This window comes from Taudactylus pleione, unplaced genomic scaffold, assembly GCF_031769625.1.
Source record: "Taudactylus pleione unplaced genomic scaffold, aTauple2 ptg000393l, whole genome shotgun sequence".
Lineage (NCBI taxonomy): Eukaryota > Metazoa > Chordata > Amphibia > Anura > Myobatrachidae > Taudactylus > Taudactylus pleione.
Window position 1 is genome coordinate 13,676,603 of NW_028284794.1, and position 26,190 is coordinate 13,702,792.

At 47.7% G+C, this 26,190-nt stretch overlaps 1 protein-coding gene across 2 annotated transcripts in view; it reads right to left on the reverse strand.

Moving 5' to 3' along the window:
• LOC148507497 (uncharacterized) overlaps positions 1-21,624 on the reverse strand; it is a 39,986-nt gene extending 18,362 nt beyond the window's left edge. For both annotated transcript variants that reach the window (XM_088446064.1, XM_088446065.1), the window contains exon 1: positions 21,425-21,624. In XM_088446064.1, the coding sequence (XP_088302190.1) occupies positions 21,425-21,491 (67 nt within the window). In that variant the 5' untranslated portion in view covers positions 21,492-21,624. The remainder of the gene's footprint in view (positions 1-21,424) is intronic.
• Positions 21,625-26,190: the final 4,566 nt, after the last annotated feature.

Here is a 26,190-nt window from a genome sequence, read left to right on the forward strand (position 1 = left end):
TGCAGTAAAATTTTTTCTCCCAGGATGCCTCCCTCTATACCTCGCCCCCGGGCTGGAGGCTCCTCAGTTACATAGCAAGCCAAAGGCCAGAGGAGGATAAAAGAGAGAAGACAGTCTGGAACTCACTAGCATCACATTCTCACACTAAAGGAGGTGGAAAACTGGTGACCAGAGCGAAGCCCATCTGAAGCACAGGTGTGTCAGGGTGGGCACGCTGTGGACCTTGTAGAAAAAGGTTTGTTTATTGGCTGGCCATCCTCTCTTGTGGAACCCTTAAAGAACAAACAAGGAGTCCGATTTCTGAAGAGAAATGATACGATCCACATAAATCCCGAGGGCACGTACCTCATCCAATGAGGCCTCCCCTGCCAAGAGGTCTGAGGACTTAAATACTGGCACAATAATTTCTTCATTAATATGGAAATTAGAGACCACTGCCCTGTTCTTATGAAAAACTAGAAATGGGGAACAACAAGAGAGAGCCCCTAAATCAGAAACTCCTCTGGCGGAAGTAATGGCCAGACGAAAAACAGTCTTGGCAGTAAGCAATTTGAGTTGCACTGAGCCCAGTCCTTCAAATGGAGGGCTCTGGAGAGCCTTAAGGACAACAGCCAAATCCCAAGGTGCTACAAGAGGGACAAAGGTAGGCTGGATACGAAGGACCCCCTGCAGAAAAGTGCGAATGTCAGGAAGAGAAGCAATCCTTCGCTGGAACCACACTGAGAGGGCCGAGATATGGACTTTCAGTGTAGCAAGGCGGAGACCAAAGTCTAAACCCGCTTGCCGGAAATCCAACACTCTGGGTATCCTAATCACCTAAGGGTAATAACTTTTTGGATGACACCATTCAAAATAGGTATGCCATACCCTGTGGTAAATTCAAACAGAAGCAGGTTTACGAGCTCTGAGCATGGTGTTAACCACAGAGACGGAAAAACTTTGGACCTTAAGAGGGATGTCTCAAGAGCCACGCCGTCAAAGACAGACAACCGAGATCTGGGTAGAGGCAAGGACCCTGAGACAACAGGTCCGGACATTGAGGCAACAGCCATGGAGTGTCGATGGAGAGACTCCGAAGATCTGAGTACCATGGACGTCGGGGCCACGCTGGAGCCACCAGCAAGACAATACCTCCCTCTTGTTTGAACTTCCGAATTACTCGAGGAAGGAGGGAAATTGGATGAAACAGGTACACTAACTGGAAAGCCCACTTGACTGACAGAGCATCCACCAAGAAAGCACTGGCATCTCTTGTCCTGGACCCATACTGAAGCAGCTTGTGATTTAGTCGAGAGGCCATGAGGTCCACATCTGGAAGTCCACTAGGGGTTGAAACACTTCTTGGTGAAGAGACCATTCGAATGTCGACACCGTGGATCCCAGTAATTGCATTGCTGAGTTGACTGACACGCTGCGATTGTGAAGGCATCTGCATATACACCTCTGCAAAGTGTAGATCTTTTCTGCTGTCAGAAAAATCCTTTGCTGTTGTGAATCCAACAGGGCTCCTAGATGGAGCATCCTTTGAGATGGAATCAGTGAGGACTTTTTCCAATTTATCAACCACCCGTGTACCTGGAGCACCCTGCTAGTAGCAAGAGGTTGTCCAGGTATGGTAACAGGCGGATCCCCTGCAGCCGCAGATGGGCTGCAATTACCGCCATGACCTTTGTAAACACCCGAGGTGCAGTTGCAAGGCCAAATGGCAGAGCCTGAAACTGGAAATGTTGTTGTGACAGAGCGAACCTGAGAAAACATTGGTGAGCTTAAACAATTGGAATATGCAGGTATGCATCCTGAATATCCAGGGATACCATAAAATCCCTAGGTTCCATAGCCAGTATAACTGAGCGTAGGGTCTTCATGCTGAACCTGGGTAGCCTGAGGAATTTGTTCAGGGACCTGAGATTGTGAATAGGACGGTAAGAACCATTGACTTCTGGACTAGAAAAAGGCTGGAATACTATCCTGTTCCTCTTTGGGACATTGGGACCGGTGCAATGACTCCTGCCTGTAGCATGGATTGTACTACCTGTTGAATAGCCAAAGCCTTGTCCACATTTTTCGGTAGCCCTGTGCAAAAGAATTGATGGGGATGCCCTCTGCGGAAGGAGAGGGCATACCCCAGAGAGACTACTTCCTTCACCCAGGAATCCGTGGTAGTTTCGGCCTCCCACCCTGGGGTCCCCCAGGAAGAGGCCCGTCCCATCAAGTGGAGGGCTTGTCATCAGGCTTGGCAGCTGGTTGTCTGGTACTCCAGGGCTGCTTCTTAGGTCTGGAAGATTTCTTGGTGGTGGATGGCCTGGGAAAGGACTGTGGGGGTCATTCAGAGGCGGTCGCAAGCACTGAGCACTTGCAACCGACTCGATGTTGCCCCACTGGGCATGCACACGATGGAGCCGGCTCCATCGTGTGCATGCGCAAGACCTGGCTAGCGACAGACGCTCCGTCGCTAGGGGTCTCGCAGCAGATGGGGCAAGCTGTCAATGGTGAGTGACAGCTCACCCCATTTGGGAGGCGGGCAGGGGGCATGCATGCCCAAATGGAGGCGTTCCCGCTGGAACGCTTGCCATTTGGGGGTGGCCTCACTGACATCATTGCTGATGTCAGTGGGGAGCTTCCTGCTCAATCAGAGCAGGAAGCTCCCTGGGGCTTACGAGTACCCAGACCCAACCTTAGGGTCTGGTCGTAAGCCCCGATGGTCACGATGGTCTTGACCATTGCGACCATCACCCATGTCAGTCGCTAGAGCTGTGGGTGTTAATCCACAGCTCAGCGATTGACAAGGAGGCGGTCATTCAGGATGCAAGCGGCCGCCCTGATTCAGAGCGACCGCTTGCAACTAACGACCACCTCTGAATGAGCTCCTGAGTTCTAGCCTTACCTGGGACCCGATAGCTCCAAAAGGATGGAGTGCGAACCCCCAAAGAAGCTGGAGCAGAAGGCAGACAAGCCGACTTAGCTGCTGCCAAGGTATTCACAATCTTGTCCAAATCAGGGGCAAACAAGACTTTACCATCATAAGGCAAACATTCCAACCCCTTCTTGGATTCTGCATCAGCTCTCCAAGAATGGAGCCACAGAGAACGGCGAATGGCCGCCGAGGAAACCCTTGCATTTAGTAGGTCAATATCCAAATTTCAGAGATTAGGTAGCCGAATCTCGGAGATTTCCCACCAGATTTAGCTGTTCCCTGGTAGCATTAGAGGCTAAGGATGTTTCAAGGCTATTAGCCCAACATTCCATGGCCTGAGCCACCCAGCAAATGGCAATAGCTGGTCTACACGCAGCTCCCGAAAAGGGAATAAACAGATTTAAGGCATACCTCTACCTTCCTATCTGTAACATCCTTCAGGGATGACATGGAAGGCATGGGAAGCGTTGCGCTTCTTACCAAGCGCGTGACATGGGATCCACCACCGTTGGAGTCTCCAATTGGAAAAATAATTCCAGCAAAAGGGTAAGCAGAGACTAGACGCTTCTGCAGTTGTTAACGCTTTCCAGGCATTTCCAAGTTACCTCCAAATGATTCACCAATTGGTCAGACAATGGGAATGTAGCCTCAGTCACCTTTTCTTCCATGAAATATGCATGCCTAGATTTAGGCGCAAGAGGCTCATCCTCCTCAATGATCAGGGCTGCTTTTACAGCTTATATTAGCCTTGGAATATATATATATATATATATATTAGACTTGACCCCCGCCACTAGAGGACGTAGCTCAGAGTCAGACTCTTACAGAACCAGTCCATCATCAGATGACACATCATTATCATCCCATACAGTAGATTGCGATGATAGCAAGACCCTTTTAGCTGGTCTACTGATAGGTGTGTCCTGCTGACGTATCTCAGTCGCACCCTGCAATATAGCAGGAACTGTATTAACCCACTGAGGGGGAAACACCTGTGAAGGTGTAGGAGGTTTCAGCAGGTTTTGCGCTGGTGAAAAGTGCTGTTGTTGAAAACTGAACTGTGGACCCATAGGAGGGCCTGCTAAACTCCCTGCAATGGTTGTTAGGGCTTTTGAAAAGCACTCCCATGGCGGCTCCTGCTGAATGGCCGAAGCCTTAGAAGGACCCGAGGCAGTGTAACACCGGAAACATAACTCCTCAGAGGCCATGTCCCCTGTCCCTAACACTGCTGTACATTTTTTACAGAGCAGTATAATAGGGGTTAATTTAGTCATATCACTCTCACTGCCAGACATAGTAAAGAGGATCACTTAACAGAGACTGAGGACCTCATTCAGAGTCTGTCATAAGCGTCCGCTTGGTAGTACGCATCTGATGTTTCCAAACCACGCATGCGTATGGTTAGTTGTGCACATGTGCGTACGAGACCTTGCGATCCAAAATGCTGTCGATCGTACGGCTTACAAGTAGGGGTGAGCGGGTTCGGATTTCTGAAATCAGGACCCCCCCGAGCCCCCCCGATCCGAGGCCTATCCGAGTCAGGCTCGACTTTTCCCGCCTGACTCGGATCTGAAATCGAGGCAAAACGTCATCATCCCGCCTTCCGGGTCTCGCGGGTTTTGGATCCTATATAAGGTACCCGCGTCGGCGCCATTTTCTCACTCGGCTGTGGACAGTGAAGAGGGAGGGTGGGAGTTAGGGCTGGCTGGGCTGTGTAGTGTAGTGTAGTGTAGTGCAGTGTAATGTTGTGCTGTGCTGTGCTGCGCTGTGCTGCTGTTGTCCATAGGGACTGTGTCCACTACTTCAAAGTCCATAGGGGCTGGCTGGACTGTGTTGCACAGTCAGTTGTCCATAGGGGCTGTGTCCACTCCAAAGTCCTGTGCAGTGTCCCAGTCCTAAAGGGGTGCTGTAGTGTTGTCCAGGGGGTGCTCTGTCCATCAGGGGTGCTCCCCCCAAGTGCAAAAAAAAATAATATTTTTTTCTGTGTTTGTGAATTGTGTGCACTGTGGCTGCACGTGCATCAACAAAGGAGCAGCGCCAAGCGTGCGCCTGTGTCCCATAAGTAAAAGGCCGGCTGGCTTGTCAATTAAAGGGTGCTGTAACCCCCAAAGGGCACTCCAAACAAAATAAAAAAAAATATTTTTTTGTGTTTGTGAATTGTGTGCGCAGTAGCCGCACGTGCATCAACAAAGTAGTGCCAAGTGTGCGCCTGTGTCATAAGTAAAGGGCCGGCTGGCTTGACCGTTAAAGGGTGCTGTAACCCCCAAAGTACACAGCAAACCAAATAAAAAAATATTTTCTGTGTTTGTGAATTGTGTGCGCAGTAGCCGCACGTGCATCAACAAAGTATTGGCAAGCGTGCGCCTGTGTCATAAGTAAAGGGCCGGCTGGCTTGACCGTTAAAGGGTGCTGTAACCCCCAAAGTACACTCCAAACAAAATAAAAAAATATATTTCTGTGTTTGTGAATTGTGTGCACTGTGGCTGCACATGCATCAATAAAGGAGCAGCGCCAAGCATGCGCCTGTGTCCCATAAGTAAAGGGCCGGCTGGCTCATTTCTTAAAGGGTGGTGTAACCCACAAAGTGCACTAGTCTCCACCAAAAATAAAAAATTATTTTCTGTGTTTGTGTGCGCCTTAGCCGCACGTATATATCAATATAACATAAATGGAGGACCAAACTTTCTCGGATAAAAATAAAATAGGGAAAGATCAAGAACCACTTCCTCCTAGTGCTGAAGCTGCTGCCACTAGTCATGACATAGACGATAATATGCCATCAACATCGTCTGCCAAGGCAGATGCCCAATGTCATAGTAGAGGGCACATACAATCCCAAATGACAAAGTTCAGGAAAATGACCTTGAAAAAAACATTTAAATCATCTGAAGAGAAACGTAAACTTGCCAATATGCCATTTACGACACGGAGTGGCAAGGAATGGCTAAGGTCTTTCCCTATGTTCATGACTAGTGGTTCAGCTTCACATGACGATGGAAGCCCTCCTCCCACTAAAAAAATCAAAAGAGTTAAGCTGGCAAAAGCACAGCGAAGAACTGTGTGTTCTAAGAAGATATCACAAATCCCCAAGGAGAGTCCAAGTGTGGTGGTGGTTGCGATGCCTGACCTTCCCAGCACTGGACGGGAAGAGGTGGCTCTTTTCACCATTTGCACGCCCCCTGCAAGTGCTGAAAGGAGCACCCACAGTCCACTTGCTGATATGCAAATTGAAGATGTCTCTGTTGAAGTACAACAGGATGAGGATACTGGTGTAGCTGGTGCTGAGGAGGAAGTTGGCGAGGAGGATTCTGATGGTGATGTGGTTTGTTTAAATCAGGCTCCGGGGGAGACAGTTGTTGTCCGTGGGATGAAAAAGCCCATCACGGTCATGCCTGGGCAGAAGACCAAACATTCCACCTCTTTGGTCTGGCAATATTTCTATCCAAATCCAGACAACAACTGTCTTGCCATATGTACCATATGTAAAGGTGAAATAAATAGGGGTAGGGACGTTAACCACCTAGGAACATCCTCCCTTATACGGCACCTGCAGCGCGTTCATAAAAAGTTACTGTCAAGTTCAGAAACTTTGGCTAAGACCGTAAGCAGTCCAGGGACACCTAAATCCCGTTGTCCTGTTGTATCCAAGCGCCTGCAAACCACACCATCAACTTAGTCAGGATCGGAAGTAGTCCTGCAGGCCATGTCACTGGCATGACTGACTCTCCTATCCGGGATTCCTCCGGAGGATTCTGCATTGCTACGCCTCCTGCTGCCGCTGCTGCTGTTGCTGCTGCTGGGAGTCGTTCATCATCCCAGAGAGGAAGTAGGAACACCACTACTTTTACTAAACAATTGACCCTCCAACAGTCCAGAGCGAGGAGGATGAAGTACGACAGCAGTCATCCTGAAGCAAAACGTATAACTGAGGCCTTGACTGCTATGTTGGTGTTAGACGTGCGTCCGGTATCCGCCATTAGTGCAGTGTGATTTAGACAATTGATGGAGGTAGTGTGTCCCCGGTTCCAAATCCCGTCTAGATTCCACTTCACTATGCAGGCGATACCGAGACTGTACAGAAACGTCAGAAAAAGTGTCCTCAGTGTCCTGAAAAATGCAGTTGTACCCAATGTCCACTTAACCACGGACATGTGGAGAAGTGGAACAGGGCAGACTAAGGACTATATGACTGTGACAGCCCACTGGGTAGATGTATCACCTTACGCAGCAACAACAGCAGCGTCACCAGTAGCAGCATCTCAGAGACGCCAGCTCGTTCCAAGGCAGGCTACGCTGTGTATCTCCGGTTTCAGAAAGAGGCACACCGCCGACAACCTCTTAGAGAAACTGAGGGAAATCATCGCCCAGTGGCTTACCCCTTTTAGACTCTCCTGGGGATTTGTGATATCTGACAACGCCACCAATATTGTGCGGGCATTACATCTGGGCAAATTCCAGCACGTCCCATGTTTTGCTCACACAATAAACTCGGTGGTGCAGAATTTTCTGAAAAGCGACAGGGGCGTGCAGGAGACGCTTTGGGTGTCCCGAAAAATTTCTGGCCACTTTTGCCATTCAGTGACTGCGTGCCGAAGACTGGAGCGCCAGCAAACACTCTTGAACCTGCCCCGCCATCACCTGAAGCAAGAGGTTGTGATGCGGTGGAACTCAACCCTCTATATGCTTCAGAGGATGGAGGAGCAGCAAAAGGCCATTCAAGCCTATACATCCACCTATGACATAGGCAAAGGAGGGGGTATGTACCTGACTCAAGCGCAGTGGAGAATGATTTCCGTGTTGTGCAAGGTTCTCCAGCCCTTCGAACTTGCCACACGTGAAGTCAGTTCAGACACTGCCAGCTTGAGTCCGGTCATTCCCCTCATCAGGCTTTTGCAGAAGCAGCTGGAGAAAGTGAAGGAGAAGCTAAGACAGAGCGATTCCGCTCGGCATGTGGGACTTGTAGATGAAGCCCTTCATTCGCTTTGCCAGGATTCCAGGGTGGTCAATCTGTTGAAATGAGACCACTACATTTTGGCCACCGTGCTCAATCCTAGGTTTAAAGCCTATGTGGTGTCTCTCTTTCCGGCCGACACAAGCCTACAGAGGTGCAAAGACCTGCTGGTGAAAACACTGTCAGCTGAAGCGGAACGTGACACGTCAACAGCTCCTTCTTCATTTTCTCCCGCAACTGGGGCTGCCAGGAAAAAACTTGGGTATCCTATGCAACCCGCTGGTGGTGATGCAGGGCAGGCAGGACCAAGTTTGGACATCTGGTCCAGACTGAAGGACCTGGCAACAATTTCTGACATGTCTACTGTCACTACCTATGATACTGTCACCATTGACAGAATGTTGGAGGATTACATCGGTGACAGCATCCAAGTAGGCATGTCAGACAGTCCATACCTGTACTGGCAGGAAAAAGAGGCAATTTGGAGGCCCCTGTACAAACTGGCTCTATTTTACCTGAGTTGCCCCCCCTCCAGTGTGTACTCCGAAAGAGTGTTTAGTGCAGACGGGAACCTTGTCAGTGAAAGGCGTAGGAGGTTGCTTCCACAAAATGTGGAGAAGATGATGTTCATAAAATTGAATTATCAGCTCTTCCAGGGAGACCAGCCTCCAGAACGTACAGAGGGACCTGTGGTGGTGGATTCCAGTGGGGACGAGTTAATACTCTGTGAGGATGAGGATGTACACAACACTGAAGAGGGTGAGGAATCGGTGGATGAGGAGGATGAGGACGACATTTTGCCTCCGTAGAGCCAGAAGTAGTAAAACGTCACTCTGCGAGCAGGTTAGAGGCCTGGCTTGAGGTTGGGTATGTGCTCTCACAAGCCCCAGAGCACAATCAATACTATCAAATGTGACTGATGTTATGTTTGATGTTTATATTTTGTGCCACACAATGCAAGCAGCTAATAATCGTTTCTTGAATCTAATAACACTGCTAATTGGCTTGTATTTGATATAGTTGCATTAGCATTAGCGAATAATAAGAATAAATACATTTCATGGGGATGGCTTATTCTATGCGTTTTTTTGTTAATTTTTGGTGTAATTTGCACACAACACAAGTGGCCGCAACCATAAGAAGAAAATTAACATAAAGCGACTGACAACGATTGTCTCAATCGCTAACTGCTATCACTCGTTAGCTAGAGGAGGTGCTTTGTTCATGTATGGGCGTCACTTTGGTTGCGATAGCCCGGCCGTGCGATTGTTTTTTTTTCTGATTCTCGATCGGTAAGCTTACGACCGAGCGGCCGCTTATGACCGACTCTGAATGAGGGCCTGAGTCTCAGCTGCGACTTGTGCCACACCCGCACCACACCCGTGCTTATGGCATTTTCAGAATAGCAGAATAGGTACAGGGATAGCTACCATACAGTCGCAAACAAATGCAGAAAACAATAATACCTGCACTAAATGGCACTTCCTTAAATCAAGTACAGAGACAGCATTTAGTAGGACAAAAAGTGCTACATACACTGACCACCAACCAGAGGAGAGGTATGTAGGTGGACCCGTACTCCGCACTGCCTGTGGAGATCAGCATCACACAGCCAGGAGAATGACCATCGAAGAACTCATGAGGAGGTGGAGCTGGAAACAGGAAGCTGTCACAGATCAAGCCAGACCACAGTGGAAAGGCGTGTCCAGCAGTGGGGAGGAGCCAGCTGTTAGACAGGGAAGGCTGCCTCCCCTGGCCAGCGTTTAACCCCTGGGAAGCTGGAGTGTTCAGAAAACTCCAGTGCCAAGTCCCAGATGGCTTAGTGTGGATGCAGGACTCAGTGCCTGGCCACACTTGCTGTCATCCCCAGGGTGTCCCCCAACCCTGGAGGAAAAAGACTGCATCTCGGCACGCACCACCGCGGTGCGTGTCGCTTACCTGCACCCCTTAGCATCCAGCCGCAGTCTAGGAATTCTCCGGGGTTCCTGCTAGCCAAGACCCCTGAGGCCTGCCGAGTGGCACGGATCAGTACTGGCATCTCAGCTCCAGCGGGGTGATGATGCGGCTGTGTGAACTTCCACTGGACTGTTCACGCTGACCGCACTTAGAAAAACTTGAAATTTTCAAGGCTGTTAGTAACAGCCCCACTGCAATACAGTGACCCGACTCCGGCCGGGCACCAAACAAAACTGAGGAGCCTCCGGCCCGGGGGCGGGGTATAGAGGGAGACCCCTTTGCATCCTGGTAGAAAAAATTAACTGCATGGTGCCCGGATGTCTTCGCCATCACCTATACCCCAAGGTTTCCTGTGGACATTCTATGGACCCTAAAGTAGAAACATTTTATATAGATTATTGTATAACTTAGTTACAAGCCAAGTAAATGATATTAAAAGCAAAAGTAAACAAAAAAAGGCCACAAAATAATAGAGGATGTTTTCACATGTAGAAATGGCTTCCTGGCACAGTAGTCTGAACATTATAAAGTATAAATGTATAAACACTGTATTGCACAACAGTGAGATTCTTCAGCAGCTTGCTCTGGCTGTTCTGTACTTCCTAATAGCAAAAGTCCACCTGGAATCATAGTTATTATACATTTTAAAATTTTTGCTTAACTCCACTTTTGAACTATTTTTGGGTTAGTGTTCTGGTAGTTTGGGGTCTATTCATAGAGCACTGAAAAGTCCTATTTAGCCTAAAACAGGACTTTACACAATTCATACAGGGAGTTACGTAAAGAAAGTTATTCCTTCATTAGTGGCGTCCCCGCTTCGTCTATGAATCTCTTTTGTATGGTGAGTGAGATCCATAGAGGAACGATAATCTCAGCATACCGAAAAGAGCAGGGCAGTTGCATACTTCCCTGCTTTCTGCCCGCCACCTGGCACTGGCTCCACTCCCTTTTTCCCAGCATCCTTTGCAACAGGTCTGACCTGACCTGTTGGCAGGGCCGGAATATAGGCGGGGAGGACGGGGAGGTTTTTTCAGGGGCCCCCACACATTGTCTCTCTCCCTCCCTGTCTCTCTCTCCCCCCTCCCCCCCTCTTTCTCTCTCTTCCCCCCTCTCGCTCTTTCTCTCCCCCTCTCTCTCTCTCCCCCAGGGAGAGTGTTACACAGGGGCTCAGTTGAAACATACCTACTCTCCTGGGGGTCACGGGAGGCTCCTGGGGCTTGCACATGCGCGCAGCGCGCGTGCGCAGTACCCCACAATCGACCTGCTACGCGCTCGCGGGTGGGTCTGAATCAGGCCCAGTGTGCACACGGGAAGTATCAGAGTGTGATTTCAATCAGATATACAAATAAAGCAATTACATGAAGTGACATCTTGAAAGTCTCTGGAAAAAAGTAAACACCTACCAAGCAGTATTTGGCACAACACTTTAATCAGGGTCGTTCAGACAAGTTTTGCTCTTAATTATGGTGCAAATTTCGTACACTCCTAGAATGTCCAAGAATCTTCAGAATCTCTGAGACTTCTCTCAGACTCCCAGGATAGTAGACCACCCTGCAGGATCCCTCCCATCCTACAACAGGGCCGAGGCCATGATGATGCGAATCGCGTATTCACGTCCTCCCCTCCCAGCCTCCCTTTCTATCCCCCTCCCCTCTCTCTTTCTCAGACCCCACTCTAATTCCTGTGTTTGCCCCTGGCAGTATACTAGATCATCGGGCCTATTTATTAATGATCGCACTGCAATATGCCATCATACCGGTAGAATGTATCAACCGGCACACAGACGGACAGGGGGTCCGAAAGTACTGAGTGCTGCCGGGGCCACTGCACATGCGCGGCCACCATTGCCGACGAGGCTTACAGGGGAGCCCTTCCTGGCTAATTTTGCAATGTGAAGCCCATCTGCAGATGGCAGAAGCTGCAGGGAAGCATCGTATCCCCAATAAAAACCTATGGGGGAATGGAGGGATCGCAGCAGGTGTCGGAGATATCTGCTGTGGTCCCTCTGTCATACTTCTGGGGAAAACTTAATATTTGTGGTAACCCCTCAAAAAGGGTGTTTTCGGCAGTGCCAGCCCGACATGGAAGAAAATCCCGATCGTCTAGAAGGTAAGTACTTACTAACCTAACTCTACCCCCTAACCCTTACCCTCCTTTAGGGTGCCTAACCCTAACCTCCCCCCCATGCCTAACCCTAATCCCCCCTCTAAGTGCCTAAACCTAACTCTCCCTTTCCCCGCCGCCTAAACCTAAGTCCCCCGGGGGGGTGCCTAACCCTAACCTTCCCACGGGGGTGCCTAACCCTAACCCTCCCTCCCCCTAGCCTAGCCCTAACCTCCCAGGGGGGGGTGCCTAACCCTAAGTCCCCCCCGGGAACACTAAACCTAACCCTCCCCCCCCCCCCGCGGCTGTCCGTGCTCGCCGCCGGTCTCCTGGTGTAGGTTAGTTAACCCTCGCTGGGATTCTGTAGTCTAGATAAGGGCGGTCGGCATTGTGACCGCCGGCATCATAAATGTATACAGTTGCTCTCAAACGCCTGCGCATGCCCAGTGAGAATACAGACATATCGGGCATCCAATATTCTCACTGTGTCCGGGGATCATAGAGGGGCCGAATAGCGCATGAAGACACCGGAGAGGTAAGTGTACATGAATGGTTACTAAACTTCACCATATATCGCATCGATATTAACAAAACAAGCCAGATTAATTTATCTAAATGACATGAAAATTAACTTACTTAACTTATTTGCAATAATTTTTTTTCCATTGTTTCAACTGTTTCTACATTTCTTTAACTTGATTAATTGCTTTGTAACCTACAAGCTGTGAACAAGTTGTATAAATGTGGCATCATCAAGTTTATGTAATTGTTGTTCCATTGCTTAGAATAACTCGCACTTTTTTTTTTTTTTTTTTTTAACTATTATTTCCAATAAAGGGGGAGATTTATCAAAGCTTGGAGAGAGTTAAAGTGGAGAGCGATAAAGTACCAATCAATCAGCTCCTGTCAATTTTTCAAACACAAAAAGCCTTTAACATGGCAGTTAGCAGCTGATAGGTTAGTACTTTATCTCTCTCTGCTTTATCTCTCTCCAAACTTTGATAAATCTCCCCTTAAATGTAGCAGCAGGGCCATCCCGTCTGAGCAGAATGTTTTTATTTCAGATGTGGGCACCATTCCAGAGCATGGGAGCAAGTCTGGGAGTCTGGGGGAGCAGCAGAAGAGCCTAGCACTACCCTGGACATATATGTACAGATTGGTCTCCTTATGCACTGGATAGTGTATTATTATACAGTATTAATAATTAACCCTATTCATGGTCTATAGCAGTGCACCCCTAACAGTGCATGTTTTCCAGATCTCCTAGTTGGTGTACAGTAGGGCCGGCTCTAGGGGTGTTCGACCTGAGCGGTCGAACAGGGGCGCCACCCATAGAGGGCACACCCTTCACCAGCATCCTGATTTCAGCATGCTGCACACATGCGCGCAGCATCCATTCAGTGACGGGAGAGGGCTGGGGGAAGCCCAGCTAGTGAGGCTCCCCCCAGCCTGACGTTATTTGGAGGCATGCCATGCGGTCACGCCCACCAGATAACGTCACATAAGGAGGCGTGGCCTATGGTAATTAGGCCACACCCCCAATTTCGGCTGCACGCGATGAGGAGCTCAGGGCACTCAGCCGCCACAGGGCACAATTATTAAACAATATTTATTACTGGCTGACACATGTTAAAAGAACCACAGGTGGTGCTGATTATTTAATTTATAATACTGCGAAGAACATGCAGCACTAGCAATATTCTAATATATTACTATTTCTATTGTGGTCATGGCGTGGGTTAGGGAGGGGGGTTTCCAGGCAACCGGAACCCCCACTCCTGTTTTTGCCTATGCAACTGCTCACCCTTTCCATGCTGAGCTAGTAATACACATGTAATTACTATTATATACATCTGTTACCTGGCTCCATAAAATAACAGGCTCCAGTACCACAAAACATGCAAGCCTAATTTTCCCAGCCCTTCTCAGACAGCAATTAAGGACCACTGGCAACTAAAACTCGCTCACCACCTGTCCCTAATGTCCAGGGACAAGTGCAAGTTTTGAAGTTTTGTCCCTGGGGACGTCCTTATTTAAAAAACGTGTTCTCTTCTTCAGTATCTGCGAAGCAGCTCTCACCATCTCTTTTTATTTTCATTCATTTTAGGAAAGAAGAGCAATTAAAATCAGAGATGTGTTTTTTAGTCAAATGTTATTGTTATTGTTTTAGTTTTGGCAAAATCACCCTTAAGTGTTTTGGTTCAGATTCAGTTTTGGATTTCTTTAAAATTGATTTAAAAAACCAGCTAAAATCATGTCATTTGGTCCTGTTTACAATACAATCCAAAACCGAGTTTCCAACTTACAGGAGCCCTGAGCCAGGAATCTCTTCTATTCGAAACCCCAAAAGTGATCCAAGCTGGGACTCGATTCGACTCCTAAGTTCCCCTAAGTTCAGGTGTGTTTTTTGTTTTCAGTAAAACCGAACTACTAAAATAGACGTAATCAGACTATCCTCAGGGGAAAATATATTGCTGGAGATTGTAGTACATCAATTGGTGGAATGTGATTGGCTCCACATTGCAACCAGTAAACTGTCCCTGCTGAGACATATTGTTAAATGCCAGCAACAATGGTATTATATTTCAGCCAAAAAGATGGAGACATGACACACCCTTTATGTGTCTTCCTGAAGCTCTCGACTGCACAGAACTTTAGTAATTGTGTCAGGGACCGGTGCCTCTCCTCTCACACCTTCACTCTTCTCCTCAGCTATCCCTACACCTCTCCGTCCCAGCTGAAATCCTGCTATCATCTATGTCCTCCTTTCTCTGAAGATGGAGTGACTCCTGATCCACAAAAAGTTCAGGCTATTACAAAAATGTCGAAACCTACCAATGCTGGTGAAGTAAAGTCATTTCTTGGGTTGATTAACTATTGTTCCCAATTCATTCCAAATTACGCCACTTTGACAGCCCCACTTATTGAACTCACAAAGAAAATGCTAAATTCTTATGGACTTCCTCTCAATCGCAAGCATTTGATGACATAAAATGATGTCTGCAGGATAGTGTCACAATCTCATATTACAACGCTGCTTGGAAAACAGAACTTATTGTGGATGCTAGTCCTGTGGGGTTAGGAGCCATCTTGACTCAGGTGAATACCCATGGGGATCATCACATTGTAGCATTTGCGAGTCGCAGTTTGAAAGAGGTGGAACAACGCTACTCCCAGCCAGAAAGGGAAGCTCTTGCAGTAGTCTGGGGTTGTGAACGCTTTCATCTCTATTTATACGGCATTGACTTTACCATCCAGACTGATCAACAAGCACTGGTGACACTTTTTGGAAATCCAAAATCGAAACAACCAGCAAGGATACAGCGATGGGGCTTACGTTTACAAGCATACAATTTCTCCATCATTCATAGAGCTGGCGCTGATAATCCTTCAGATTACATATCTAGACACCCTTTGCCTTATGACATCTCACAGTCTACTTCAGTGGAGGAGTATGTGAACTTTATTATCAACAATTCAATTCCTGATTCACTTACTAGTGACAGCATCAAAGAGGCTTCTTCATCAGATAAAGCATTGTCAGCAGTAAAACGCTGTATTATTTTCAATGATTGGCATTTGGGGCAGTTTCTGTTTTCAACTGATGAGGAACAAGACTTTAGAGCACTTCATAAACATTGTCAAGACCTAATTGTGCTTGATGATTCAATCATTCTCAGAGGTGACAAAATTGTCATTCCAGCTGTTTTGAGAGAGCAAGTAATTGACATTGCCCATGCCAGTACAAATGGCCGACAGGGTCAAAAGGTCGACACAAAAATGGTCGACACATGATTTTTTTTTTTTTTTTAAGGGTTAGGCACTTACCGGAGGGTTAGCGTTGGGCATTTACCCTGACGGTTAGGGTTAGGCACCAGGAGGAGGGTTAGGGTGAAGATTAGGGCTAGAAAAAAAAAAATCACGTGTCGATCATTTTTGTGGTGACATTTTGACCATGTCGACCTTTTTTTGTACCTGCCGACCTTCTTACATTTCGACATTTGGTGGGTCGACCTTTTGTCCCAGTCAACCTATTGACTGTCTAATATCTGGTGTCTATCTAGAGTGACACTGTTGACCTTTTTACTGCCTATCTCTTAATCCACCCCCCTGGTTTTGTGAGGGTTAATGTAAAAGTGACTGTTACACAAATACTTATCTTATGCCTAGGAAATATTTAATAGGTAGAGAATTGATATATGGCTCTTCTTTATCACAGCACAGGATATTGGCAGAAACCTTTACCTGATGATGTTAAAGTAAAAGCAGCATTAATTTAAATGTTAAACTCTTTATTGGCCTGTACCATATTTTGGGCCTGAGTCATTACGGTTTGCTATTACGATCGCGGCTGCGATTAAGCACGCAGTTATACTGTGAAAATATGCTAATGAATGCTATTGCAATGCCGTCGCACTGCCAGCATAGAGACGCCCACTACCGCTGTCTCACATCCGTAATACCTTGCAACCCTGTGTGTACATCGGGAACATTGAGTACCATCGGCCCCTCACTCCCAATTACAGCAGGTCTGACTTTACTCAGAAATTGCTAAACTCATCGCACGCAGTGCGTACACAAGCTGCGTATGCCCTCATAGTGGCTGCTTTATGCACGCCCCTGAAACGGTGTTCACACGTACTGGCACGCCTGCGTTTCTCCGACCACTCCTCCGTCACCACCCCCAAACGCTGACCTCCTGTCACTCACTCTGCAATGGCTTTCTTTCTGCGTGCATGCACAGTAGTTAGATAACAGAGTGATTTTAGTGACTTATGGGTACAATATATCTACTATATAAAAATGAAAATTTGTCCTTCTGTCATTCTGTCTTTCTATACAAATCCACAGTTTACAAGCCGAGATCGAGAAATTTTACATATGAGCGTATTAAAACACGGCAGAAGCAACTAAAAAATTTTGAAATCGAAATTAATTGCTGTTAATTTTTAATTAATTAAAAACCACAATATTTGCATAGCATTCGCCCTCTACAGGTCAGGTCCGGAATTAGAAAAGGATTTAGGGCCTGATTCAGACCCGCTCGCGAGCGCGTAGTACTCGCAAGCGGGTCGATGGTGGGGTACTGCGCACGGGACTCACTACAAAAGGGGCGACTGTCGATGTTGATCGACAGCTCGCCCTGTTTTGTAGGCAGGGAGGGGGGGTGGCTACACAAATGGAGGTGTTCCCAAAGGAATGCCTGCCGTTTGTGGGAGGCACCACTGACATCACCAGTGATGTCAGTGGAGAGCTTCCTGCTCTGTTAGAGCAGGAAGCTACCTGGGGCTTGCGGTAGACGAGCCCCTACCACAAGAATAAAAGCATTGTCCTGTTTGGTTTATTGTTAGTTGCAGATTTGGACACCATTCTTCTTGGGCCATCTACAAGGTCAATAATAAAAATATTACAATTTTATTTTTGTTCCATTTCATAATTTGATTTTATAACATGCATTTTGCTACCTTATGGAATTATGGAATTTTATTCTGTATCATATAATCTAAGTCTCTGATTATCATTTACTATGGCTCTCGCGTGGAGTTTACAGTACCTTTTAAATGCTGTATGAATTTATTAGGGATGAGCGGGTTCGGTTCTCACAGAACCAAACCCACCCGAATTTTGGGGATACGGGGCGATCCGAGCCAAGCTCGGATCTCCCTGCCTGCCCCGGATCCCTCACCCGTGGCAAAACCTTGTGATACCGCTGTCGGGTCGTGAGGTTTTGTATTGAGCGGGCTTAACGCTGATTGGCTCAGAGAGCTGTCTGTCACGGCTTTCAGCCAATCAGCATTAAGACCATTTAATATGCACACAGGAAGCAAAAGAAGATGGCTTCTGCCATCCCTCGCTGCCTGACACCACCAGCACCCCCGTTGCCGACACCACCGGCATCTCCACTGGCGGCATCCCCCGCTGCCGACACCACTGCTGCCAACACTGCTGGCACCCCTGCAATGCTGCCCCACATACTCAGGACACCTTTAGCGACCCCCACACTGCTGCCACTCCCAGACTGAGGACACCACCAGCACCCCTGCACTGCCGACACTCTCAGCACACATGCACTGAGGACACCGCTGGCACCCCCGCTCTGCCGACACCGCCAGCATCCTGCATTGAGAACACCCTTGCACTGCCAACACAGCAGCAAACCTGCACTGAGGACACCGCTGGCACCCCCCGCATTGCCGACATCACCGGCACCCTGCATTGAGAGAACCCCTGCACTGCCGACACAGTCAGCAAACCTGCACTGAGGAACCACTATTGATATTAAGCAAGGCTTATTATGAGTCTGATTATGGTCAAAATTGATATCTGCATCCATGAGGAGAGATCCATCTAATTTACAGTCAGGCCCATAAAGATGGCAACTATACTGGGATGCAAAAACGCAGCTCTGCAGCACAAATCTTTATTTATACTTGCTCATGCATCAGCTTACACAACTAGATGGTGTCAACAGTGGAGACCAAACTTTTTTGTCTACCTCCTTGGTTGCTGGACTGCACTATGGACCGCCCAGAGGCTACTTCCAGTTCATTCCTTTGTCAGCCCCTGAAGGGTAAAACCGATTGGATGACACTTTTCGTGAGGCCTGCCTAAGGAGAGGTTTGTTGGAGGATGATGTGTAAACAAACATTCTTAAAATCCCGGGCAACGCCGGGTACTCCAACTAGTTTCATATAAATTGCTAGAGAGGATACTGGACTCCACACAACAAAACCAGATAAATGCAAATTTGCTGAATCTGAGGCTCATTGTCTAGAACACGGGGTGGGGGCGAGGTGGAAGCACGGGATCAGATCCCACCACAGTGTAAGCGATTATCTCCTGGCCTATTCCCAAACCTCAGAAATAAGTTTTGGCATCTTTATTTTTTTTTTAGGAATCCAAAAAAGGGTTTGTACAGTCACCCCCACAGCAATTATAAGACACCATCAAAGATGGTATAATTAATACACATTACCATTTGTTATTACAGCATCTGCGTATGTGATCTCATTGTATAAACATATAAATGAACAATAGCAAATACATAGTGTCTCAATGTTACATATACATGTATGTTTGTACAGGTTTCATATAATTGTAATAATTAAAAGAAAGAACCTGGCGCTAATACTATAATAAATAAAAAGTACATTGATATGAAAATATAATAATTCAAGCAGCAAAGACTCACTGTGCTTGTGGTTGCACACAAACAAACGCCTATAGGCGAGGTGTTCCACAATGACAACAGAAAAGATACCCTTGCGCTAATTAATAAAAGTAAGAACTAGTATAGAAAATGTCATAAGTTTCAAAATATATAAACACATTTATTATCAAATGTACATAAAAATATGTTTTTCATTGACCGGTCAACAAACAGCACGTTTAACACTAACATAGCACATATAGATCAATCTCTCAATAATGTGGAAAATAATTAATATGTTTGAAGAAACAATAGAAACTCCGGATCCAAATATTATTAATAATTAAATTGTAGGAGGTGGATATATATATAAAAAAACAAAAACATTAATAGCAAATGATCACTGTGCACACACTAAAAATCACGTGGTAATTGTGAAAAGTGTTCTTTTCTTTGCATGATAACGAAAGTTTTTCGGTCTGCGTGGATAAATGTTGCAATCAATTGAGGACAAATGTCCGATATAAATCTCCAAGCAGTTCGTAATAGGGCCCTGTGCCAAAAGTAAAACTCGGTCTCCTCTTTGCGTGATCCGCTTGTTCTCTCTAGACTGGTCGAGGGAAAAAGGTCTGGGGGAGGGGAGTGTCTTTACTCTTAGACAGGGGATTCTCCAAGCTCGTACCTGTCCATTTCAGAGTGCCCTCAATGGGCAGCAATGTATCTCTGCCTCCACCCCGCTGAACGGATCCCGACTGGCATTAACAGGTAAACGTCCGTGTCTCCGGAGCTCCCGGGCAACAGCAGCACACGTGTGGGTAACACAGACTTGATCCTAGGGTCCACAGAGGACTCTTTGAAAAAGCCCCCATTGATGGTGCGAAATTAGTCAGAGATTATCTGTGGACCCTAGGATCAAGTCTGTGTTACCCACACGTGTGCTGCTGTTGCCCGGGAGCTCCGGAGACACGGACGTTTACCTGTTATTGCCAGACGGGATCCGTTCAGCGGGGTGGGGGCAAAGATACATTGCTGCCCATTGAGGACAAATGTCCGACAAATATATATATATATATATATTATACACATACGCCTCTCCCCCTCCTAACCCTCTCTTAGTGGTGTCTAAGACTAACCTCCCCCCCAGTGCCTAACCCTAACCTCCCGCAGTTAGTGCCTAAACCTAACCTCCCCTCCCTGCACCCTAAACTTAACCCTCCCGGGGGGGTGCCTAACCCTAACCCCCCCTAATGGTCCATAACCCTAATCCCCCTTTCCCTACCCTAACCCTCTGGGGGGGGGTGCCTAACCCTAAGTTCCCCTGGGGGTCCCTAAAGCTAACCCACCCTCCCCGAGGCTACCCGCTAAGACACCCGGTTTACCTTCGTTTGGTATGCCGGGTGTCGGGATTTTATAGTGGGGCTTATGATAGGCATCGGTATTTCGACGCCTATCATTACTCCTGTGATGGGCTGGCAGTGTCAGGGTGTCCTGACTGCTTCCCTATATTATATATACATATATTATATATACATATATATAGTATTTACAAAAGAAGGCACTCAAAAATGATCTTTCAAATAAAACTTATCTTATGGAAAATACATTTTGGCCCAGGACACTTAATGAGAGGTTCAGGAACTGAGGGCCTGATTCAGAGCCGCTCGTAAGCGTCCGCTCGTTCGCTCCGAGCGATGTTCGCACATCTGCGCACGCGCCAACCAGTCATTGCGGTCCGAAATCATGCGCTCATAAAACAGAGAGGGGCTGCTAATTTGAGTGACAGAATGAGGCGTTTGTGGGTGGTAACAGGGGAAGGTGCTTGAAAACGGGGAGTGGAGATCCGAACGCAGGCGTGCCTAACGGTAAAAAGGGCGTTTAATGGGAGTGCATAATTAGTAAAGGAGCGTCATCGACCACGTCACTTGGTTGTCTTTTAGCCTGAACTGCTCGCAGTGATTGCGGGAAGTAAACCCTACCACAAGAACTGCGAGCAGTTCAGACGCCTTTCGATGTACTCGATTAATCTAATAAATAGCGGAGATGACGTATGATGCGAACGGCCAAGGGGCGTCTTTACAAAATAGCGAGCGCATGTTTCGGACGCTCGCTCAGACATAGAAGCGTCCACAGACCGCAAAGAGCGAGCGCTCAATTTAAATATCCGGCCCCTTTTTCTGAACGAGCATCCGCATATAGCATCCGGGTCTGAATGAGGTCCTGAGTTCCTGCTGAAAAATAGCCCTCTCATAGCTGTGAGACATGTGTTTAAGGTGAATGTATAGATCTGGCAGATAAGCAGCTTGTTTCATGTTAAACAGGTATAAGCGTCTATAGTAAGCGAGTCACTTACCTGGCCGATGGATCAGCTCCAGAATCACAGAGAGTGAAAATAGGAAGTGGAGTCCTTGAAACTTCATCCCCACAATAGCTCTATGGCACTGTATATAGTATAGTATGTGTTATATCCAGGTTTACACCTCTGTAGTAGTCTTATCCTCTCCCTCTCTATATATCCCAATCTATATCTCTCTAATCTCTCTCTGTCTCTCTTTTCCTCTATTCTCCTGTTGTTTCCTCGGCTCCCTCTAGCTAACTACTTGTCTCTCTCACTGAGCCTAAAGCTTCTTCTACTTTCAGATTTTGCTGGAGATTCCCTTAGTAGTACGTAATCATCTGATAAAAGCTGTCTTGTGACTCAGGGGCACATTTATCAAGGATTGCTTTTGCAAAGCGATCAGCGCATGCCAGTAACGCCCCTGATCGCTTTGCAACAAGTGATCTCTTCAGCCGGATGTATCATCCGGGACACGGAGGAACACGGACTCCGAAAGGAGCCCGTCCCTGCGATGTCTCAGGAGAGCGGCCGGCCACTGCAGGGGGTGGTGCACATGCGCAGTCCTGTGGACTGCACATGTACATCCCCCATAGCCGGGGAGGGTTTCGGCGGATCCCTCCACCGGCTAATAGTGCGTGGTGTAGCCCATAGGCCAGTGGCGGAACAGGAGAGTGGTGGGCCAAGGTGCAAAATATGTTTTGGGAACCCCAGCCCCACCCCACCAAGCAAAATAAAAACTGTGGACACAGGAGATAACAAATGTCATTTATCCATATTTTTATTAGCACTTCTCTACCATGTTAGTTCCCTCCATTTCACACTGACCCCCTTGCAGCACAATCTTACTCCCTCTCAGCTCACGGCCCCCTGGCAGTTCTCACTGCCCCTTCATAGCTAACTGCCCTCTCACAGCTCTCATTGCCCCTTTGCAGACCTCATTGCCCCCCTTCACAACACTTACTGCCCCTCACAGCTTACTAACCCCTTGCAGTACTTACTGCCCCTCACAGCTTATGACCCCCCTCATAGCACACACTGACCCCATCATAGTTCACTTACCCCTCATAGCCCCCGTCCCCCCTAATAGCACACACTGACCCCCCTCATAGCACACACTAACCCCATTATATCTTACTTAACTCTCATAGCCCGTTGTTTCCATGCTTGCAGTTTATAACCCTTTCAATATCATACACTGAACCCATCATTCAGTAGCTCACTTACCCCTTATAGCTCGCAGTCCCCATGGCAGCTTATAGTCCCCTAATAGCACCCACTGATCCCTTTCACAGCTTACCCTCATAGCTCATTGCCCCCCCCTTGCAGCACTCATTGCCCTACTCACAGTACTCACAGACACCTCCCCCCAGGCAGAGCCAGCACACTCACCTGCTTTGCTTTAGCCTCATCGGTGACAGTGGCTATTATGGGCCTGACCCTGCTCTAGTTGGATGCCTACAGGCTCTGCGTCACACTGACTGCAGTGTGATGTAATGACGCCTCCAAAGCCTCCGAGAGTAGCAAAAGAAGGCGGAGGCAAGATGCTGGGTCCTTTTCCAGAAAATGAATCTGTAGCGTGACTGGACGCAGGGTGGGAAGGCGATCACCGTAGCAGGGCCAAAACTAGGATTTTTGTCACCCGGGGCAAGACAGTAATTTGGCGCCCCCCCTGGTACATCCCCCATAGCAATGCCCCCTGCAGCAGTGCACCTATAGTAATACCCCCTGAGGTAATGCCCCTATAGTAGTGCCCATATAGTAATGCCCCCATAGTAATGCCTCTGTAGTAGCGCCAATAAAGTCATGCCCCTGCAGTAGTACTGCTCATATGGTAATGCCAATATGGTAATGCCCATATGGTAATGCCCCTGTAGTAGTAGTGCTCATATGGTAATGCCCCCGTAGTAGTGCCCATATGGTAATGCCCCTGTAGTAGTGCCCATATGGTAATGCCCCTGTAGTAGTGCCCATATGGTAATGCCCCTCTAGTAGTGCCCATATGGTAATGCCCCTGTGGATGGCAGGCCCCTTCACAGCCGTGGGCCCCGATGCTCTGCACCGGCTGCACCGTCGGTAATTCTGCCCCTGCCACAGGCTACAGCAGCTAGCATCATCTTCATATGGCATTAGCTGCGGGGGCCAACATCTGCAATGCATCGCATTCCAGATATTGGTAAATTTGGCAGCATCGCATCCCCCATAGAAACCAACGGGGGAGGCGGCTGCCAGCGTCAATGGAGGGATCACAGCAGGTATACCGGCTGCGGTCCCTCCTTCATACATCTGGGGGAAACTTAGTATTTGAGGTAAACCCCCAAAAACATGTGTTTTACCTCAAATACACTTTGATAAATGGGTCCCACAGTGTTATAGCACTTGGTTTAAGCTTGTGAGTCAGACTTGTGCCCTGTACACTGAGCGTCATTTCTAGGCAGTTATTGTTTGCTGTACACTGTGCCTTCACATTTATAGGAAAGGATTAATGGGTCTGTGTATCAAGCTGTATAATTGTATGTATCCCGGCTATGTGACAACAGCCTAATGCAGGAGATTTCACCTCATCCTCAGATAGTGTAACCACTTTATGTCTGTGGAGGCAATCTCTCAGGGGAGGGGTCTTAGGTGCATGCACAGTGTCAGATTCTCAGGAGGAGACGTTCACAAATGTAAGACTCCTCCAAAACCCTGGGATTGTAACTTACAGGGAGAGCGTTTAGCGCTACAGCAGTCCCTGCGAGTTACATTTAGTACTGAGCGGGGGGAAAAATTATTATACCTTCTGCGATGTACAATTAAATAAATTGCCGCACTTCAGTATTGTTCTCTCATCTGCACCAATCTGTCTTTTTCCATCTGCACCGCCCTGCATCTGTGCCACTCTGTTTCCTTCTGCACCACTGCCTTCCCCTAAGCCACACCGCTGTCTTCCTTTCCTCTGTGGCATTCTTTTTTCCTCCATCTGCACCACTCTGTCCCCCCCTACTGTGCAACTCTGTCTCCTCCCCCCACCTGCACTACTCTGTCTTCCTACCCATCCACACTAATCTGTCTTCCCCAATCCCTACTGTTGTGTGTTCTCCTATTTGTGCTAGTCTGTATTCCATTATCCACACCAATCTGTGCACCCATCTGCACTGCTCTGTCTTCCCATGTCCATGCCACTCTCTACCCCCATCCATATCACTGTCCCCCCAAACCGTGCCATTCTGTTTCCCCATCTGCATTACTTTGGCTACCCCCCTCTCTACTGCTTAACCTGCTGTGTCTCCTCCCCCCATCCACACCACTTTTATCTCATCTGCACAGCTCTGTTTCCTGCTTTGACCTCAGTTGCATAGACTGCATGTGTGTATTACAACGAGCATACAATTCTGTGAATTAGCAGCTCCACCATTTTACAGTGACAGCAATCTCATTCTGTGAGAGTGCTGAATCTGCAGTTAACCACAGGGTGTGATGGCATACCATATCTGTATTGCGCAAGGAACACGTCCATTAAGGTGTCAGCCTTAATGATCGTAATTTCATTGCTTTTTGAAGTTTGAGTGGCAGAAAATCAATAATTTTTGTGAATTTTCAGATCATGTCTAAGCAGCCTTAATGTGAAACCGTAAGGTTTTTTGTCTATGGACTTTCATAGCTTTTTTAAAATTTATTAACTATCACGGTTTGGATGAGCAAACCGGGTCACCTGCAGGGGAAAAGGGCAACAAAATAGTACTCTAACGCAGGTGGAAGAGGGGACAGCACACAGGAGGTTGGTTTGGGAGGTGCAGAGTGTGAGATGGCTGTAGGCGAGTGGGCTAGCGGCAGAAGCGGTGGTGCAGAGCAGTGGCAGCAGTGCAGTGCAAAGGGGGCATCAGTGGACGACAGAAGGCTCACTGGTAGTGCTATGCACCTGAGAAAATCAAATCAATAAATCACAGATGCACGAATGCATCAGTGAGATCCATCTACGCATCTGTTAAAAATTGAATGTGTAAAAAAAAAAAAAAAAAAAAAAAGGCATAGCCCTGCCTCCTAGAAAACAACCAGCACCAGGATTTCAGTCCAGAAAGCCTGGTGCTGGTTGTGCTTAATACGGGGGACCCCTACATCGTTTTTCCCCTGTATTTAGCACAACCAGGACTGGGTCTCCAAAGCCCGATGCTGGTTGTTTTTTGGGGGGTGGGGCCACACCATTTTTTACAGTTTTTCTTTTTAAACACAGGCAGCCAGTCCTGGTTGTGCTTAAATATAGGGGACAAATGACATAGGGTTCCCCCGTATTTAAGCACAACCAGCACCGGGCTAGTCAGAACTAGCCCTGGTTGCCAAAATACAGGGGACAAATGACGTAGGGGTCCCCCATAAGTTGTGCAACCAGCACTGGGCTCTAATCCGGTCCTGGTTCTGGAAATACAGGGAAAAAAATGAGTAGGGTCCCCCTGTATTCTCCAGGACCAGCACCATACTATTTCTAATGGGGGGCTGATGCTAGTCAGTCCAGGCTGGGGATCCTTGAGGAGCTGGGGACCTCCCCAATATAGGGGTCCCCCTCCTCAGGGCACCCAAGGCAAAGGCTGATAGCCCGGGGCTATCCCCAGCACCCCTGGAGGTGGGTGCCAGGTTGATTGTGTGATGTGGTGCATTTTAAAGAATATTTTCTGTTGCAGGTGAACTATAGGTCCCAGCACGCCTACCTGCATGCTGGTACTTGGAAAACCACAAGTACCAGCATGCTGGGCATTAGGGCCCACTGCCACCTGTAGTCCACCTGGAAAAAAAACTTATGAAAATAA